The 20,555-nt window shown below is 43.4% G+C and overlaps 1 protein-coding gene and 1 long non-coding RNA gene across 3 annotated transcripts in view; one reads left to right on the top strand and one right to left on the bottom strand.

The window, feature by feature from the left end:
* The window catches only part of FBXO11 (F-box protein 11), a 64,145-nt gene extending 57,581 nt beyond the window's left edge, over positions 1 to 6,564 (bottom strand). For both annotated transcript variants that reach the window (XM_021391788.1, XM_021391789.1), the window contains exon 1: positions 6,093 to 6,564. In XM_021391788.1, coding sequence (XP_021247463.1) covers positions 6,093 to 6,201 — 109 coding nt within the window. In that variant the 5' untranslated portion in view covers positions 6,202 to 6,564. The remainder of the gene's footprint in view (positions 1 to 6,092) is intronic.
* LOC110396256 overlaps positions 6,710 to 20,555 on the top strand; it is a 33,577-nt gene continuing 19,731 nt past the window's right edge. The window contains exons 1-2 of the long non-coding RNA XR_002436880.1: positions 6,710 to 6,914; positions 7,296 to 7,376. This is a non-coding gene — a long non-coding RNA (uncharacterized LOC110396256). The remainder of the gene's footprint in view (positions 6,915 to 7,295; positions 7,377 to 20,555) is intronic.

Below are 20,555 nucleotides of genomic sequence, written 5' to 3'. Positions count from 1 at the left end.
AGGGAGCAATATACCAGTAAGTCTCATTCATCGAGAGCCACAGTAACTGCTGTGCGAGTTATCTTTCAAGAAGTACCCCAAAGCCAGAGATTTTAACCACCTCAACAAAGCTCACTCAACTTCCTAGTCAGAAGTAAAATTAAGATCATATAAGATACCCATATAGTGCCTTCTTCGCTTCAGAACCTACAGCAAGGCTTGGATTTCCTCTTTCGCATCAATTTAAAGAGTTCTCTAAAGGCAGAATCATCAAGATAGAATTTTAATAGGTGTTCTGTAGTTTCACTACATATTTTAGTTTACTTTTTTCCTTCCCCCAGCAGCTCAGCTCATCAAGAAGCAAAGAACTCCATTAAAACTTCAGGATATATCCAGATAATAATGGTACGAACAGTAATAAAAATTAGCAAGGACATCTTCCCTCCTTTTCAAGCATTCAACAGAGGAACAACACATAAGCAAAAAACAAAAGTAAGTACTAAACAATAGGCAAACACAAGAAGATTAAGTAATGGCAAAATCAACTGAAAACAAAACTTCAATTTTTTCAGTTCCTATTAGATCAGCCATGTCTCCTTGTCTTGTTTTTATTATCGACACAGTTCTTCCTTCATTGATGTTATAACATACAATGCTAAACACATTTAATCCGTGTACTTCAGGAAAGCCTAGAAAAACATACCACCTTCTCCTTACAGCAGATCAAGCAGGTGCAGCCACCCACTGCTAAAGGAAGTTTAAGCTGTGCAGTAAGTGAGCCACATTGCAACACACCTGGAGCAGGCTCGCTCCCAGCAACCTCCGCCATAGAAGTGAGGTATAGCAATGGTGACCAAAGGAGCTGTTCTCGCTGCAGTGACAGCCCCTTGCCTCCCCTGAACAACAGCAGCGTGCAATAAGCACACGTAGTGCGTCAAACAGCCTTGTATACAGCAGTCACTTTGTGCACACGCTGCACATCAGCACTTGTTGGACACCCCAGCTTCACAGTGTTGGTGAGGAAGCTGATAGGGAAGTAAGCTGGAAGCCTGACATTCCCAGGCAGCTGCTGGGCTGACGGAACACTCACAGTACTCCAACTCCATGCATATGCATTAAATTCTGCGTATTTAGTGCCCATCATGTTTATTATGCTTAATGTCCTGCAGTAAAAGCCTGGCACACGTAGGACAGCTGTGGCGCGCTGCATCACTGTGAAGCTCCCAGGAAGCAGCGGAGCAAGAGAGGGGCACAGAGCGTGACCTTCCTCCAAACAGAAAGGTGTCAAACAGACTCATGCTCGTTACTTCACCATTGAGGCCAAGACTTAGTAGCTCAGAAACAACATAAAAAAAGACTTGCTATTTCTGGGGAAACTATAACAGCTATTAGTACTCTTATGAATGACCAAGATATACCAAAACTAGGGACAACTGGCATTATTATCAATAAGGAATATACTCGATCTTTCCAGAGGTGAGAAAAGCTTCAGCATATATTTAGGCACTTGTCCTACAAGAAGGACAACAGTAGAAGAGTACGACTCCTTTGCACGCATGATGCAGAATCAGGATTTAAAAAAGAGCAGTACTGCTTGCAGTACCAAGTTCATAAATTCTCTTTTTTTCTCGGAAAGGCAGACTTTGGGAACTTTTCACTGCAAAAATATATCCATATCTAAATATATCTTTTCACAGCCTAAGATTCTCCTTTATAGAATATGGAAAAACCTGTATTAGATTTCTTTCCACCTGGAGCAACGGATGCTGCCTTCTTGACTTCTTGCCATTAGGGATGATCCTACAAAAACTGAAACCAATCTAGTTATTTTGATACAAGTCTGGGCATCTGCTTCAGAATAAGAGTCATTTAATTCCTTTACTCCTACAGCCCAGCACACACCAATGTATCCATTTTGGTGCATCTATTACAAAACTAAAAAATAATCATACACGCACTTACATACACACACTGGAAACAGGCCCAAAGAAAGACTCCTTAAGTTTCCTGAGATATTTATCTTGACATTACAAAATTCAAGCTGTGTGAGAGATCTACCGGAGCTTCGTTTCTACATGTTTATGCCTTACACAGCCTAACCCACTCTTTCTCCCAGTACTTCCAGCACTCGTGTCCCCTATGCAGACAAATGACTAATTCAATTACCTTGTGTGCTGACAGGCCAGCTGGCTGTTGCTCCTTGGCACGGGCAGAAAGTGTAAGTTATAACTGTCTTTCCCTCACTGTCTTCTCTCTCTGCCCATCCGCCTATTTCCACAAAAGTTAAGAACTTCACACTCCTTTGTTAAATCCAGTTCAAATGAGCTAACAGGTTCAGAAGCTGCAGAGTGACAGACAGCCTGCATGGGTGTATAAGTCTTGTTTTCTTTGGAAAATAGATCAAGGAGGGAAAAAACTTTTAAAAAGCAAACTTGCAAGGTAGGTTTATGTGCTGTGCTCCACATGCCCCAACTCCAGAAGTATTGACCTAGCTCAACCCAATCCAAATCAGAGCAGCCGCAGTCCCAGCACACCCACGGGCATTCAGTGTTGTCCCTTCCCTTCTACTGGCAACTCCTGCCAAAAATACACCTGTGAAACAAAAAGAAAAAAAGGAGTTGCTGTTTGGCACAGCTAGCTCTGAGCCTGCTCACTGCCTTGTCACATGGACACCAACACAATATAAAAGAAAGAAGCAGGAGCTCGGTAGCCCCAGCTGCCATGGCACTGCACACGTGGTACTTAACAACATGCAAGACACAATCCTGAAAACACTTAATGCTGGACATAAATCTCAGAGCCTCATTAGTACCATATCCAGTAATGCGCTGATGTTATAAAAAAGCACAAATGCATTCATGGATTTATCATTCAGAGAAGGTTAGAAACAAGAAAAAACAAACTATCAAATGCTATAGCTTTCTGGTTAAGTTCAGCTGCATTCTTTTTTTTTTTTTTTTTTTTAAAGTGTCAGATTTTGTTTTCTTCCTGAAAGTGTAGCTAAACCTATACCTACAAGATTATTAAAATAAAAATAAAAATAAAAATAAGAAGAGGCACTACAAGCAAATTTGGGAATATTTAAACACAGGCATCACCCAGTCCAGAGTTCTGTTTGGACAGACCATTGTCCTAAATAAAGTCAAAGGATCCATCAACACTGGATTCTTTGTGCAGAATTCCAGAACCACAAAAGAAACCATTGGCAGCCCCACTGGTGCCTGGGGAAAGATCAGCAGGGAGAAGGTAAAGCAGAAGAAGCAGAGTGTAGCCAGAGTGGCTAATTTAGATGGAGGGAGGTGTGAACAGCAGAACATAAGGCAAAACATCTTGGGAAGAATATCCTGATGACATCTTATCTTGGCTATACAACACAGTAAGGTTAGGGGAGAAAAATTTTTGTCTGTACGCATTTATGATCTCCCTTCCCCACTGTAATCAGAATAAAGGCATGAAATCATTACTTATCAATGCATTATACAAATAGCACGAGTACAGGTTGAATATATTATTCATACTACATATCTAAAATACATAAAATAAGAATAACCTTAAATTATCAAACACAGCATTACACTATTTTAAACCTTGACAGGGAACCTTTGATGGAAGATTTTTAAAACATTTTTTCCTTCCTAGCAGTGTATTAATAACAGGAGCTGTAACTCTCAGTTCTTAACCAATGGTGAAAATTTGGCAGCTGTTGCACAGTTGCAAAACACTTGTGCACCATCAAATAATAAATAAAGTTCTGGATCTAGCAGACGTTCTTCTAAGCAATCTACTTTAATAATACAAAACAACAAGAAGTTCCAAAGATGAACCATGTGCTACATTACAAAATTCTGTTCCAAGGTATTTATAAGCCCCTCCTTACAGATATGAAGGAGGAGAGGAATTAATTATAGCACAAAATATTTTTCATTTAATCACAAGCACATTTACATTATCTAATAAAATTTTTTAACCAAATTTACATCTGAGTTTAATTTAGATCTTTTACTAATAACTTGCACTGCTTCTTTTATACAGTCTTTTTAAGGTGACCTACATTGCTTGGGAATAAAGGTGAAAAAAAGTCAGCACTTGTGTGGTACAGTCTAACCCCAGCATATTGGCTTCTAATTTAGCAGCATTATTCATCATCCCTTACAGTTACAGCCCTGCACAAAGCCATCAAAGTCATAGGTACAACTGGCACCAGCTTCCAGAGAGATTGGATCAGGCCTCCAGAGTTTCGAGATGGGGATTGGTACTGGACTGGAGAAACCCTCAATGTAAATAAATCCAACACAAAAGACCCCAATGCTAATTTTTGAGAAGTCAGACCTCAGCGCAACTGACCTTCAAAAATGGAAGGAAAAAGCGAGCAGTGGTGACCCATATGGAACAGGAATTTTGGCAAACAGTTTACCACCACTGAGTGGTAAACAGCGGTAACAACGCAAGGGAGAACAAAAAAGTTAATGCAGAATTCCACAAAATGTCAGAGGAAGGCAAATAAATCTCAGCCTCCTATTTTATCAGAAAAAGTTTCTGCCTGTATCTGTAGCAAATTAATACCATGTGAGCAGTCGGAGACAGGTAGTGCAATGTAAAGCTGAACAATCACAGCATTTGATCCGTGAGCACGGCTTTCCAAATGCCTTTAGAAATCGTATTTTCATCTGTTGAAAATAAAAAGTGAACTCGGGGGCTGAGAAAAACCTGCATTATGCATATGGAACAACAACACCGAAAACCCTCAGCGTGTCATTGAGAGGAGGAAGTACTTTTTTTTTTTTTTTTTTTTTAATGTCAGCTTAGCAGAGAAGTCATTTTAATTATATAATTACGGAAGATTTGGGAAGATTTACACAAGCCCCATAATTGGGCATAAGACATCACATCCTCTGGTACATGCACCGCTCTGGTCTGGGGAACATTCTTTGCTCTGACCAATGTGTGCGGGGGGGGCGGGGGGAGGAAGGGGAGGGGAGAGGCACGCAGAATTAAAAATACTTCCTCAGATTAAATCGTATTTACTTCATTCGATTAAAACGCTTTGATTGCTGAAGAGGCGCTGAGATATTTATCGTGACGCAGCTGCGTGGTTAAACACCGCGTTCTCGAGGCGATAGCCCCGACACTCAAACAAAAGGCGTTCGCCTGACAATGAGGGGCTCTTTCTTTTATTTTAGAAAGACATTTGCGCATCTGAACCCGCACCGCCGACCCGTCCCCTCCGTCGTGCGGGAGCCGTGACAGCCGCCGCATGAAACATTAAAGCCCCATCCGGCAGATAAGCCATGCAAAATGTCTCCTCCGATCCCACCCCCATCTCGCCTCCAAATAAATAAATAAATGCGGAGGAAATGTGGAAGCCACCGAGCACACCGGCAGCACCGGCGCTGCCCGAGGCCCCGGGCCCGAGGGATCGCCCTCGCCGCCGCCCCCCGGCCTCCGTGAGGGGAGGGCTCCCACCTCCTCCCTCAGACAATGGTGCTCTCCCTCCCTCCCCGGGTTCGGATCGCCGCCGTTTCGCGCTAGGCCCCGGCCCCAGCGGGGCGGGCGGACCCACGGGCAGGGCCGAAGCGCGAGGGGACGGCGGCCCCGCTCCAGCCGCCCCAGGGCCGCGGCGATAAATACGCGGCCGTCGGGGCCCCTGCGCCGAGCCTCGCGCCCCCAACCGAAGCGCGGCCGCCGAACTGCGCAGAGCGCTGCCGGGCCGCGTTCCGTCGGGGGTGCCCGGCGCCGGCTCCCCTCCTCCTGCAGCCCCCGGGCGCTCTCCCCCCGCCGCTCCCCGCCGGGCGATGGCGGCGCGGCCCTGAGGGACGGGGGGAGGGGTGTGGGGGGGTCTCGCCCCGCTCCCTCCCGGGGGGCCGGCGGCGATCGGCCCCCCCCTCAGCGGCGGGCGTGGGAGCGCGGGGCCGGGCCGAGCCCCCGCCTCCCTCTCTCCCTTCCTCCCTCCCTCTCTCGGCGGGGCCCGACGGCCCCGGGCCGGGCAGAGCCCGAGCCAAACAAAGCGCGGCCTGAGCGGGAGCCAGGGGTGAAGCCGCCCGGGCCCTTCCTGCCGCGGCGCGGCCCGGCTCCGCCACCGGCCCCGCGCAGGCCGCGCTCGGCGCCGCACTTACCCCGATCCCCGGCGGCGGCGGCGGCGTTGTTCCTCTCCTGCTGCTGCTGCACCGGGCGCGGCCTGGACACTCGCCTGGGTCTCCTGTTGGCGGCTCGGACCGAGTTCATTTGCCGACTCGTGTGGGTGGCGGGAGGGGAGGGGGGAAGCCTCCGGCACCCGGCGCCTCGTCGGGAGGAAGGAGGGAGCCGCGGGCGGCCGCCTCGCCTCGCCGCAGCGGGCAGTAGGGAAGGGAAGGAGGGGGCTCCGGGCGCGGGTCCCGCCGCCGCCGCTCCCCGGCTCGCTCGGAGGCAGAGGAGCCGCTGGGTCTCCCGAGCGCTGCCTGCGGGGGACGTCGGCTCCGCGCCCCCCTCCCGGCCCCCCCGAAAATCCCTCTCTTAAAGGAGCCCCGCGGTCCTGCCCGTCTCAAGCCCGTCGCTGCTCCGTGGCAGGAGGAGCCATTGACACTGCCGGAGACACACACTCGCGGGGAGGCAGCCGCTGGCGGCGGCGCTCCGCCAATCGCCGCTTCCCACACAGCGGGCCGACGGCGGAGCAACCAATCAGCGCGCCGCTTCTATGGGGCGCGGGGTGGGCGAGCGGCGCGGCGCGGGGTGGGGTGGCGGAGCGCGATATAAGGGGCGGGCGGGGGAGGCTGGCCCGGGCGGCGCGCTGTGGGCGAGCGGCTATGGCGGCTGAGGCGGCCGAGGCCTGGCAGCGGGGGGAGCCTTGCGCCGCCTGGGCCTGGCGGGCGGCCTATGCACCGCCGGGTCTGGCGCAGGGCCGCCTCGCAGCGCAGAGCTCTCGCGCCGGGCCCTCCGCGGAGCTCCCTTCGGGCACGCAGGTGGGCTAGCAGCGGGATGAGGAGCTCGGAGGGGCTCGAAGCCCGAGTGTAAGGGGAGGGAGCGGGCTGCCCGAGTGCCTTGTTGTGTGTATGCTCTGCCTTGGTAACCCCTGTGTGCTCGGCGCTGGGGTGGGAGTTAGGTTTCTGCAGAGTGCTTGTGACCTGACTGGTTGTTAGCAACTTCTTCATTCAGGGAATGGGTGTATTTCTCGGCCTGTGTACATGCTTTCTCCAGTACATCAATATGTTGTTTATTTTGGGCTGGCTGCTTAGACACTCTGTGAGGCTTCTGTTTTATTCTATTTGTTGTGTTGCTGCTCTGCTGGTGGCCTGCAACCTGGAAAGAATGATTAAATCAAACCGTGCTTTCTTGCTTTTCAGATTTCCGCTAATAAAATGATGAAATCCAAGTAGTGAGGACTACACCTTCTCTTTCCAGAGGCTGCTTCTATTGCTGTGAAGGTTGGTCGGTGTGCAGTACTGCTTTAAGCTGAGCACTTAAGGCCTCTGGAATCAGCACCTGCTGTGTTAGCTGGTGTAGAATGTAAGCAAATGCTTGTAATTAAAAGTACATTAGGCAGAAGGTTGTTTAAGCCTGATGTGAAGATATAGTGGAACCTTAGGAGGTGACTGCTCTCTCAAAACATAAGAAGTCATAATTTAAAGATGTTTATATTTGTGTTTAAAGTCAGTGATAATGAAAGTTGACTGAAGTTCCTATCAGTCCAGAAACCAACTGCATCTGTAATGCATATACAAAGGAATAATTTTTTAGACTTAGTCTTTTGTTGCCATGAAGGAAAAAATAGCGGAGGGTTGTTTTCCATGCCTGTGAAAAATAATTTTATGCTTATCAAAGGAGGATGAATAATAAGGGTTAGTGCATGTGAAGAGACCTTCACAGAAAAAGAGAATAGCTGTCACTCTGTTTGAGGCCAGTGTCTGTCATAACAATTGTTAGGCTAGCAGATAGGCATTTGTTAGAATGTACAGGTATCAAAGCTTTTTTTCTGTTAACAGCATTGTGAAACTCCTTCAAAGAATGTTCCATACTCAAGAACTGTGCCTAACTTACTGTAACGCAGTTAAGTTTCCAGATGATGTGAAATTCCTTATATAGCATTTCAGTAATTTAACTGTGTTTCTGTGAAGCTGTTCTAGTTGATCTCTTCCCCCCTCCAAGATACAGAAAACGATTTCTCAGTGTCTCAAAGTTACCTGAAATTATTCAGTAGTGTATTCCAAATCTGTAGAACTGTCCAAGTTCGTGAAAATGTTTTTGAGAGCCAAAATGGATGGAGAGCAATTTACATCTAAAGCTTTTGATATTAGAAAAAAATTGTTTGGAGCTTGAACTAGAGCAAGACTTCTTAGAAGTCAAAGTCTTGATCTTGAAGTACTTTGAAACCAAATCATTTCTTGGCGTAAAAACACCTTTTCTAATTGGATTCTTAAGCTGCTAACTTGTGTTAAGAACATAATGGTATGAGTCAGTAAAACTTACTGTCAATGGGGGAAAATGTTGACTATTCATAAACAGTTCTACTATGGAGTCTTACTGATTAAGCCAAGATTGAGGACAATCTCTAGAAGGCTACAGTGAGAAATGCTTTGAGTTGATATGGTAAGTAAGTATGCTGAATAAGATGAACTGTATAAAGTTACTAAATAAATCATTGGTATAAAAGTGATGCATGGAAGCGTTTATTTGTATCTTACAAGGCATAGAGTATGAAAATATTTACACTGTTCTTCTAATAATCTTGGCTGTGCATTAAGAGGCCAGACATTAGAAAGCTTGGAAATTCTTCAGAACAGTCTTACCTAGAATTCTTTTTCTCTCATAACAGAATTAAATGTATCCTGTTCATCTGTGGTGACAATTGTAATTTCAGTTTTGTAAGTCATTTCTTAACACCTTATATGTAGCAATCTCATGGATTCATTATTGCTACAAAGCTTCTTGAGGAAACCCCCTTCTGCCACACAAAGGCACATGGCGTGTTCTGTAGCATATCCAAGCTGCACTGAATTTCAGATGTGGATCTTCTCTTTACGTACATGAAGAGTTGGCTGCCAAGAGATCAACTTCCTTTCTGCATACAGAAAGAGATGCCACAGTGTGCTTGGTGATGGCAGTAAGTTGTTAATTATGAGTAGTTGAAGCTGCTTAACTAATGAGGCAACGTCACAGAAGTAGCCCAAGTAGTAGGGATGGAAATACTGCTACAGGCTTCCCTATTTATTTGTGAGGGTGGCGTGCAGAAAGACAAGTGAACAACTCTGATTTTGCTGATTTCTGAGGGGAAGAAGGCAATTAAAACACCTTAAAGATCTGTTCAATATAACGGATAATACAGCAAATAATCCTTTTCTAAAATTTCAGTAGAGAATAAACAAGATGGTGAGATCACAAAGTTAGCTAGTTGACAAAGTAGTGTGGGGCACTGTAAACTATTAAGTCAGCAAGACCAGGTTGATATGCAGGAATCACCACTATTTTATTTCTTTTAATGTACCTATTCTGTACCTTCATTCTGTACCAAAGCAGCCTTATTTCAGAGAGTGTTGAGAATGCTTTGAATGTGCAGCAGAATCATCTTACGGTGCATGAATGTCCAACCTTCTGGCTTGCCTGGGCCACACTGAGTGAAGAGAAATAGTCTTGGGCTGTAGGTTGCTCCAGAAGCAATGCCTCCTATTTATTTTCATGGAAACTACAATGGATATAATGAGCATGTTATACAGAGCAAATTCTTAGCTACAAAATGCTATTTCTCAATGTAGTCACCACCGTTAGCTATGCTAGCCACAAACATATGTGCCATGCTCGTCAAAACCTGCGCTAACAGAGGTGGCTTACTGTTGTCATTGCTGAAATGCACCACCCACCACCTCACTGTGCTCACATCCACTGTTGGATCTCTTTAAATGTTCAAGTGTCAAGGAAGGGGGTGCTTTTTTTTTTTGCATGGCGGATTTCAGTGACACCTTTGCTCCCTATGGACTTGCTTGTCAGATGTCATTGTGTCAGACTTCCCCTCTGCTGCCATCTGTCCCACAGCAACAACATGGAATGGAATACTGGTGGGATGGTTTGACCTCTGCTGCCATACCACCAACATCCACCTCTGACCCTGTGGGCCAGCATAATAAAACAGGAGGCATTACTTTTGGAGCATCCCTTGTATAGTGTAGTTAATGTATGTAAGTAACAAAACTTAGTTTAACTTTTCATATTTCTGTTGAAACAGAGAAAGAGCAACGAAACCATAAAACTGGTGGGATGCTTGACCTTGGTTTTTGTGAAACTAACGAATCAGTTTGGTTTGGTGGCAGTGGTTATGATTCTTAGTGAGTTCTCAAGGTTTTCATTGGAGTTTTTTTATGAAGCTTTACTCCTTCTGTGCTTTGTCCTTGACAACAGTTGTTCACGAATGTACCTACTGCCAAAAGCAATGGCATGAATAAGGCGAGACTGTGAAGTGAGGAGTATTTCTCTCTTATAAAAGTCTGGTAAAGAGACATGATCAGATTTGCAATCTGATAGCTCAAAAATCTGTATGTTCCATTTGAAAAATATGTCAAATGAAAATGGAGTTGCAAATTTATGAATTTTTTTTGCCATCTTGAAACCTATTCTCAAATTCCTCTATCAAAACAAATCAAGGCTGCATATTTTTTTGCTGTTTGAAGGACTCTGTTTAGCCAATGCATCAAAATGCATAAAATTATTTGCCATAACTTGTTATTGTTGATACAGCACTGTGCTCTCTCTGTACCCTAGTTCCAGCTCTGTGATAATAATGCACTGATGTTTTGTTGCTGCTCAGCAATGGGTGTGTGCCTGGGGCCGGGCCGGGCTGCTCGGTGGGGCAGAGTTGCTGCTGTGGTAGCAGGGGGTGGCTGCCTTGCAAGCTGTGCTGGGCTGCATGAGGGCTGCAGGTTGGACATGCCTGTTATGATCCATTTGTAGCCTGAGGATGTGAGTATTGATCAAAACAAGTCTAGAATAACAGATTTTACTGGATGGTGGGCTGTGGTTTACTTCTAAGGGGTTCACAGAAGATAAGTAGAAACAGCCTTTAAATTGTTTACAAAGGCCTGCATCTCTTTAAGGTTGTTCAGAATCAGCACATTGAAAAATACTAGATCCCTGACCTGTAATTAGATGGAAAACACAGCGTTCTCCATGGTTCTTCCTTCATTCTATTTGAGGAAAAAGTAGTATGTTGAGGCCACTGTTGCAGGTTGTTGCAGAAGGCCCACTACAGTGCTTTCTGCTATGTACAACTCCTGGATTTGAGCAAGAAATACAGGAAGTCAGGTTTTTATCTTGGTGTTAAATCAGTTCAAATGGCTCTGTAAGGGGCCATGTATCTATCCCTCTTCTTACACATGAAAGTGAGGCACAAAGGGCTGAAATAACTTGCCCAACAGCAATTTTAGACTATTAGCAGGGCCAGGAACAGAACCTAAGAAAGAGGAGTCTTTTTCTAAGGCTTTCTCCACAGTGTCACATTATAGGTAGAAGCTTATGCTTCTGAAAGCTGTAACTTCTAACTATATTTCATAAGCTGTTCATAGATACCTGGTCTAAAAATACTGTTTTGAAGACTTGGGACTGACCCACTGGCGACTACTTGAATTCAAACCTAGAGGGCTGTTTCTCATAAGCTTGGAAGAAGCAAGCTTTTTGGAAATAAGAGTATCTGCAACTGATTGAACTTGCTTGCTCTGCAACTGAATATATGAATGCTGTTTTGTTGCAGTTGCTCTGACCCCTGGTTCAGCTGAATCTTCCTGATCTTACCATAAATGATTATTAAAACTCTTTGCCATTTGACTGGAATCTATGTCTCCTGAAATCTAGCTTGATTTTGGCTGACCTTAATGGGTTGCCTTGTGGATGAATGTCTGTGCCTGGCATGTTATTTGTTGCTGTACCAAGTTGGGTTCTGCAGAATGAGTAAAGACCTTGGGAAGAAGAAAAATGTGTATTATTTCCTGTAAGTAAATGGCTGTTTAAACTTGGTTAAATATTTAACATCCTAATTTTGATTCTGCCCTAATAAAAAGTTTTTGGAAGTTGGAATGATGTCTCAGGTTTTGGTTTGTTTGTTTAATCAAAAGTAGCTGCTGAAGAGTCCTGGTGGAATGATGTTTGAATTTCAAAGCATTATCGGCACTCCTCTGGTCATGTTTCAAAACCATATGTATGGGTGCATATAAACATCAACTGCCTCAGGATTTGCTCGGGAGTATTTTCGGGGAGGGAAAATGGATATGAGTGATGTCAACTGCTGGGAAAAGCACGCAGTTTTCTATTGTTGTTCCACTGGCAAGGAAGGAGGTGGTGTGGGGTTCCTGTGGGCTGCCATTACCCAACAGCTATAACAGATTTGTGTGTGCTGGCCTCTTACAGGGCTGTCACATGAGGACTGACCAGCCTACTGTCAGTAGTAGGAATTTACCTTGAAGAGGTGAAGTTCACCTGATGGCAACAATGTAGAGCATCCAAAAAATGCTTCTTAAATGGAATTCAGTATATCAGTGCTGACTCTGAGGTTTATGAAGGAATCATACCTGCTTCAGTCCTGAACATAAGAACTGAAAGTGTGGAAGCAATATAGTCTCACCATCAGCTCGTGAATATGGTGGTAAAATTGTTTTTCCTTCAGATATTGAAAGCAAAGCAGGTGGGTGTGGATACTATTAGTATTATCTGCCTACTTTACCTTGTCAGTAACTTTCTGTTTACAGGTGGGAACAAGTTCTTCATACTAACAATGATGAATATGAGGAACCTTACTCTCTTTTTTTGCTGCCTGGTAGACCAGTACTATAGATCTCCTGCTCCAAAACTGTATCCTTTTCTTCAGGGGGTTTAGTTAAATGTGGAAGAGTTGTGAAGTTAATTGCCGTGAGCCTGCCAACATCTGACCAGAAACAGTAAAAACATATGGCATGTCATATGTGTAAGTCTTGTCAGTTTGTTCCTTCTCTGGATTGGGCAGCTGGAGGAAAGGAGTTGGGTCCTTGTCCTTCTTAGCCTCGGTTGGATCTATCAGTCATGGCTTATCTTATGGGTGAGGGAAAAGGTCTAGTTAACCTTGTGAGTGATTTATGAAAGATTCCTCAGAAAGGGTTTTCAAATGTCTGGAAGAGTATTTTGCAGTTAGGGTTTAATTTGTCATTGCCATTAAATAGCAAGTTTGCTCTTCACAGGCGTCATTTTGCTGCTCCTACCCTGTCCCCTCTTCTGTCAACTAGTATTTATCCAGTAGCGTGGTTAGGCAGATCAAAGAGGTAATTTAGCTGAAAAATAATCCAGCTAGAAGTGCAGCTAGTTTTCAGGTGCACGTGCAACTGTTAGTGCAGCAATGTGGCAGGAAAGCATGGCTCCTGTGTAGTGAAAAGTTTGAGTTGTGTGCAGTTGCTGTGATCCTGGAATTGCATGCAGTTAGCCCCTCCCTGAGCCTTTGGGTGAAAGCCATGTTTCATTAGGTCTGTTTTTCTGGGATGCTCTCAGATGTGGCTGCTCTGCTGTAGGATCTCTTTGGGCTGCTGATGAAGTACTGCATTGTGTTTCTTGGCTGATCAATCCATTTCAGCAAGTGGAATAGTGTACTTAAGATAACCAGCTTGCAGTCACTCAAAGCACACGGACTTAGTGACCATAAGCAGTTTGTTTCCATTCATTGCCACGTGGTGGTGATGTTGGTTGTTCCCTTCCCGCCTACTACTGAGGGTAAGTGGCAGATAATATTGGCAAGGGGTGTCCTGTTAGATAGGTCAGTGCCTCCAGATGACTCTCACCAGTGCCATGTGGTTTTGTCAGTTACCAATATGGTGAGGACATGCGTGCTCCTATTTGTACTCTATTTCACATGTAGGTATTCCTATATCTCAGCAGGGTGATCTAATCAACAGGAAGTATTTTGTGAAGGACAACACTGACAAAATATAATCATTTTCCAGGGTAACATGCTACAGGTTTTTGAATCTTTGGTCATCAAGGTCCATAACCCTTTGTTACGCAAAAGACACAAAATCAGAAATTCACCCAAGTTAACCAGCAAAGGATAACTGCCATTGTGTATGGAAAGGGCTGTTCTCTCCTTCAGTTGCATCTGACTAATGCCTTGGGTTCTCATCAGTTTTATGCTGACAAGCAGAGATGGGGAAGAGATCATCCATTCAGAAGAACGTGTGTTTAAATGAGATCAATAGCACTGTAAAATCCTCTCTGCTGACTACTGATTATAAGCGTCAGTGTGATCTAGGCCTTGAAGAAATTTATATGATATAGGTGACAGCATAGTCACTGTAAGGACAGCTTCCAAAACAGTTACATCTAAAGATCTAAATTTGTTTAATCAATTCTGATTTTCTTGCACTTGTCTGTGTCCAGTACTACAAACCCAGATTTGCTGAGGCACTGAGAATCTGTTTTTTCACAGTAAAGCAGAAGAGGAAAGTGAAAAACTGAGATTCTCATGTATTTTGAAGTCTCGTTTGGCTAAGATGAGAAGGAAAATTTGAGTAAGTGAAGATTAGTCAAACATTTTAAAGATTTTTCTGATTAGGAATTGTATAAAAGGAAACAGTGTGTCTGTGCTGTTTGTGTGTTCAGGTTGTTGCCAGTCTCTGTAAGTGCATGATTGAGATAGGTGTTGTTCTAGAAGTTCATAATGTTTGTTTTGTAATCTCCATTTCTTAATATCTGATCTTTGTCTTTTTTCATCAAACCGATGATCTTATTTCTGTTATGATTAAATGGATGACTTTGTCTTTTACTATGATTTGGCAAAAACAGGTATATTTTTTTATAAGTTTACTTTTAGATTTACATCTGTAGATAGCATTACTTCTGTTGGTGTGCGTTTTATTTTTTTTTCTAGTGATATATGGTGCAGTAAACAAATGAGAATGAGAAGGCATTGAGTTGAATGCTCTTTGTGTAACTCTTTTTCAACATGATGTGAGTTGCAATGGCCGATTTTGGGCAGCGTTGGACTGTGGAATATGCAGAGCAGTTTTGCATAGCTCTGAAGATGTTTGGGTGGATGCTGGAGGTCTAGCCATCACAATTATGTAGTTTCCACAGCCTGCGTGAGTGTCTTGACAGCTGACTGTGTTCTGTTGCAAGACAGTATATTGGACTATGTATACATGCCTTCAGTGTTTCAAAACTCAGCCTGTGAGGTGTGGGAGAAAGAAGCTAGCAGTTAAATTTATGAGTCAAATTTTTTGGAGGTGTGCAAGAAGTTGGTGAAGAAACATAAAAAGATGAAGATTGGGGCATGGAATGTTTCGTTTTAATTAGAATTGTCCTGTTTATCATTCATACTGTGAAATAAAAGGGGGAAATATCCTTGACTATAGTACATGCAGTGAAAAAAATATTTCTATTATAGTTAGTGAGCAGTTCTAATTGGACTGCCAAATATAAATTTGTCTAAAATGTATACTGATTCAGTATTAAAGGTAGCAATTATCTCAGAAGAAAAAAAAACCCACCAAACTAATAACTAATAAAGCCCAGTCAGTAAACTTTTCTCTCATGAATATAGGTCATCTTGTGGCTTTCTCCTTCCAAAAAGTAAAAAGATGGGATTCATATTGTGGCTTGGAAGAGAGCGTGTTTTAAACCAGAGGAGGAAGTCAGTGGACAACCTATAAAGCTCAGGGAAGAAGGTTCTTCTGTCTTGGAGGGGCTTTCCTCCAGCCAAGGAGTAACCAGCCATTCAGCCATACTGCTGTCTTCCCATAGGTGTGGTGCAGTGACACATCAGGAGAGGTATTTGCTTGCCTTGATTGTAGTTAGTCATGCTAAGTGACCTGTGCTCTAATCTCCCAGCATTGTAAAGCAGCCAAAGTGACCAATACTGTTACTTCCCATGCTCCTGCAAGGTAGATTAGAATCTGCTGTTCCTGAATTTAATTAGCTGGCAGCATCTTTAAAATGCTTTCTAGAGTGTTTTGACTGTAATCATTTTTAAGGTTTGAACCTTACTAAATGAAGCAAAACAATCTGTGCTCCTTTAATGCTTTTAAAAAAATTATATTCAAATCATTCTACATTTTTAAAACTTAATACCAGGATAAGTGGGTGCAAGTAACCCTTTCACCCTTGAATTGATACAAAGGACTGTTCTCACTTCACATAAATGCCTCTGTGTAGACTGTAGTTCCATTTGAATAAATTTGTTTTTGGCTTCTGACTAAAAAGCATACAGAGATAGTCCAGCGTAAGTACATCGGGTTGCTATCAAGCATGATATGACAGATGTCATATCTAAAAATAATGGTAGAGAAAACAAAGCTCTTAATTGATTGCTTTCCCTTTCTAAAATACAAGTAAGGCAGTTTTGACATTATTCAACTCAGGTCATCAAATCCATATAATTATATACCAATGTAATGCATACATCCTGGGAGAATGAAAAGTACAGAAAGATGAGTGTGAATGTAAATTTACTCGTCTTTTATAAAATGCTTTCTTGAGGTGCTGACATTTCCAGTACATTGATTGTTCATAATGAATACTCTTGCATAAAATATTTCAAAGGTAATTTTCTGAGGCCAGAAAATGACTAAAAAGTTATTCACCAAAGAGCAGTCAATACTCTGCATCCGGAAGCAGATTTATGGTATGTGAAATAAATGGACGTAGCAGAGGTTGCTTATACAAAAGAATTGCCTGCCCTTTTACAGATTCCATGTCCTAAAACAGAAGCCTCAAAAGTGGTGTGGGCTGATTCAGAGGCAGTCATTCTGTTCTATGCAGTCATGGGCCATTGAAGGAAAAGAAGAAAATGGCTTTGGGCAAAGTATCCGTATGTGCTGTAGCAGAAATCCAAGAGGTAGTTATCTCTGCTGCAGGTAAAATACAAAGATTGTTTTTGCTATATACTCCAGAATGGATTACGCTAGTCGGTGAAGATATAGTATATTTAAAGAATTTACTTAAAAATAAGGAAAATAAATCAGTTGATCTATCAGGCTGCTTCCAGGCAGTAGTTTTTAAACAACTTGTCATATGTTTCTTGGCTTTTACAGCTTCACATAAAAGCTTTTCCTGGTTCATAAAGAAAATTAATGTGAAATCAATAATGGCATTTAAAAATTCACCAAACATTTCCCATCCAGGGAAAGTCTCTTTCGGAGTGCTACTAATGCTACAGCAGAATGGGAAAAACACACAGCATCGACCCTAATGGCAAACAAAAGAGAAAGCAGCTCAGATGGAAAACATAGTGTGGAATGATGCTTTCAGGAGCCACCAGGAACAAGGGAGATCTGCCTGCACCCTGACCTGACCTGAACAGACAGAGCAGAGCACTGTGGGATCTACTCGCAGAAGTCCTTTGCTTGAAAATGTAGCCTAGATGCTGCACTGACTTCAAGCTAAAGGATGCAAGTGGCAGGAACAGCAAAGAAAAATTCACTTGATGTTGAAAATACTGACAGAAACACAGTAAAACTCATTTCTTGTAGTATATTACGACTGTATAACCTGCTGGATTCCAGGTAATGAAGAGGATACTTTTGCTGCTTAAGATTCCTTCATCTTACTACCCCAGGAAACCTGGAATCATTGTGGAAACGGGAAAGATAAGTCATAGAGTTGGATTTGTGTATTAGTGCTTTTAGTAAAAACAAAAAAAAAAAACTGAGAGGAGACACACAACAGATACAGCTGAGATAACACCTGGTGGTCTTGTGGCTGTATATGTGCTTAGGCCATTTATCTACTGAAGAAGATACATTGTAGTTACAAGTTGTTTGTTTGAATACATCTGTAACTACTGTCAGTTACCACCTTTATACCATTTGTCAATTTTCTCTCTTCCTCCTTTTTCCAGTGTTTTTCACAGGGTGGCTCAGAAATAGCAGAGCAAGCCTCTAGAGTTGAGGATGTGGTGGTCCTTGCTGAAAGGCGGTTTCCTGATCTCCTGTGCCTGAGAGTGAGGTTCAGAGGGTTTGCTGAGGGGTGCATCAGGCACTGATGGCATTGCTAGCTGCTCAAGGAGAGTGTTGTTCCCTCTGCTCTGCACTGTGCGGCCTTACCTCCAGCACTGGGTGCAGTCTGGGTGCTGCAGTACAGAAAGGGCATGAAGCTGTTAGAGAGAGTCCAAAGCAGGGCTACAAAAATGGAGAAGAGTCTGGAGGTCAAGAGGTGTGAGGAGCAGCTGAGGCCCCTGGGCTTGCTCAGCCCAGAGCAGAGGAGCTGAGGGGAGGCCTCATGGCGGCTGCAGCTCCTCACAGGGAGCGGAGGGCAGCGCTGAGCTCTGCTCTCTGTGACAGCGACAGGGCCCGATGGAACGGCATGGAGCTGTGTCAGGGGAGGGCTGGGGGATTAGGGGAAGGCTCTGCCCTAGAGCATGGTGGGCACAGCCCCGCTGCCAGACTTCAAGGTGTGTTCAGGCAGTGCTCTCAGACATTGGGTTTGAGGTGGAGCTGTGCAGAGCCTGTAGATGGACTCGATGATTCTTGTGGGTCCCTTCCAACTTGGGATATTTTATGATTATATGGTTCTGCCACCTCCAGACACCCGTACCTACACTTCCTCAGTGGTCTTCAATCACTTTAAAATATGCTTCTCTATTGTTTGTGGCACTTTCAGTGGTGAGGGTGTTCAGACATCTCACATATTCCCAAGTGTTTCTGTAAGCTTCAGAGTCAGAAAATCATCTTGCCTTTCGGGTGAAAATTCTAATTCACATAGAAGTGCTCCACTCCAGAAGCTGAGGCATCAACCAGCAGACAGGGGGTTTGTGGTAAAGCTGGCAGAATTGCGCTGCTCTGAGCACTTTCGGAGACATATGCTGCTTTTCCTGCTCCTGGAAGAAGTCCCACAGATGTCTCATGATTATTCACTTGAGTCATGGTTGCAGAACTGTGTTCTTGATGGTTTGGATTCCCAAATACACTGCATATTTATGGTGTTAAAGCGCAAATTCTAATGGCGTTACATGCCTATTTTAAAAGAGGGTTATGTTTTACCCAAGACTGATAGTTTGAATTGAAACTAAATTTATTCCGTAATTACAACAGTATTCATTCAAAATTAGACATTTCTGAGGACAAAGAATCAAAAAAACATGAAACTGAATTGGACATGGCATGCTTTTATCCGAAGTTTTTATTCCCCTTGTTTTTTTACCGGTGGCATTACCGTGATATTAGTCACTAGGTGGTGCTATCCCACATGGTCTCCTGCATTCCTGCTCTCTGGGTGTGAGTGGCCTGGGCTCTACGTTTTCAGCAGGCATTCGTTTTGGAAAGAGAGGATGGGAGTTTATGAAGTTAAACAGTAGACTCTCGCAGCCCTTTGGACTGGAGTGAATTTTTACGGTAAAATTACGCTAGGGAGCTTGAGTATTATTTTTTTGACTGAGGTGCCAGAAATGAGAGATTGCCTGTGTGCCATTTATGACCATCTCTGCACACAGATTAATGTGCTCTGTAACAACTTGGTGGTGCTAAGCCTGTACTTACAAGCAGTTTAACTCTTCCAGCTCTATTAAGATAGAAAGCCTTAATGTCTAATGTATCAACACAATAATAGCTTTTTTTCCCATGTGTACTTCTACCGTTAGCTGAATTATTATATGTATTTGTATACATTGTACTATTAACAGATGTTAGGCAACCTGAGGAAATCCACACCAAGTCTTCACTTCTTACTTTTATTTTGTCTTTTCAAAGTGATGTTTCAGATTCGTTCTGTAAGGTTTTGGGGGTTTTGTTGTTGGTTTTTGTATGTTTTACGGGAAAGGGAAACAAATGCTATCCACAGCAGTCCTTTACAGGGTTGAGAATCTTAGATATGTCCCAATAAGAGAGACTTAAAGATTCATTGAGTACTAAGGAGAGTCTGAAAACAGTAAATGTTTCTCCATGCTTTCTTAAAATTTTCCCCAAGGCTTCTGGAACATTTGAATTATCTGACTGTAAGTCAGTTCAGTTTTCAGGCAAAGTTGTTTTCTTTTTCCTCACTTGTAGTATTTTTACGAGAAGCGAGGACAAGATCAGACAGATGGAAGGGAAAAAGTGTGAAGGAATTGCAACATCAAAATCTTTTTGGTTTGAAAAGTGAAAACATCAATTGCGTAGCTTCTACATCTAAATTTCAGGAAGTTTTTAAAAATGCCTTTTATTTCTTTTTAATATGCTGTAATTATTCAGAGAGGGTTGAGAATGAAAAATATCAATAACCCCTTTTAAGTGTATTCATATGGAATCTATCTTCAGCCACATACCAAAGAATGTCTTTGTTATTTTTTCATTGAGACCCTAATCTTGGAATGACTTCATTTATCGGTGCCTTTTAAGTCTGTTGTTGTGTTTCGGGTCAGATCCTTTCTGCTCACTCCTTTTACCCTGTCTCAGCCTCTTGCACACTCACCACAGGGCATAGCTTACAGTTATTTTCCACCTGCATGAGAAGGATTTCCTCTCTCAGGGATGCACAGTGGAAGCCAAACCAAGTTAAGGCTGGTTCTATTTTTTTTTTGTGAGAAAGTTTCTGGTGGTGTATTATATTTAATACTGAAACCTACAATTTGTGACTTAACTTGTTAACAATTCAAAGGCTTTTGTTATGCAGTTTAGGAAATGGCTTGGGTTTTT

This window comes from Numida meleagris, chromosome 3 (assembly GCF_002078875.1).
Source record: "Numida meleagris isolate 19003 breed g44 Domestic line chromosome 3, NumMel1.0, whole genome shotgun sequence".
NCBI classification, from domain to species: domain Eukaryota; kingdom Metazoa; phylum Chordata; class Aves; order Galliformes; family Numididae; genus Numida; species Numida meleagris.
This window is presented reverse-complemented; position numbering and strand designations above follow the sequence as displayed.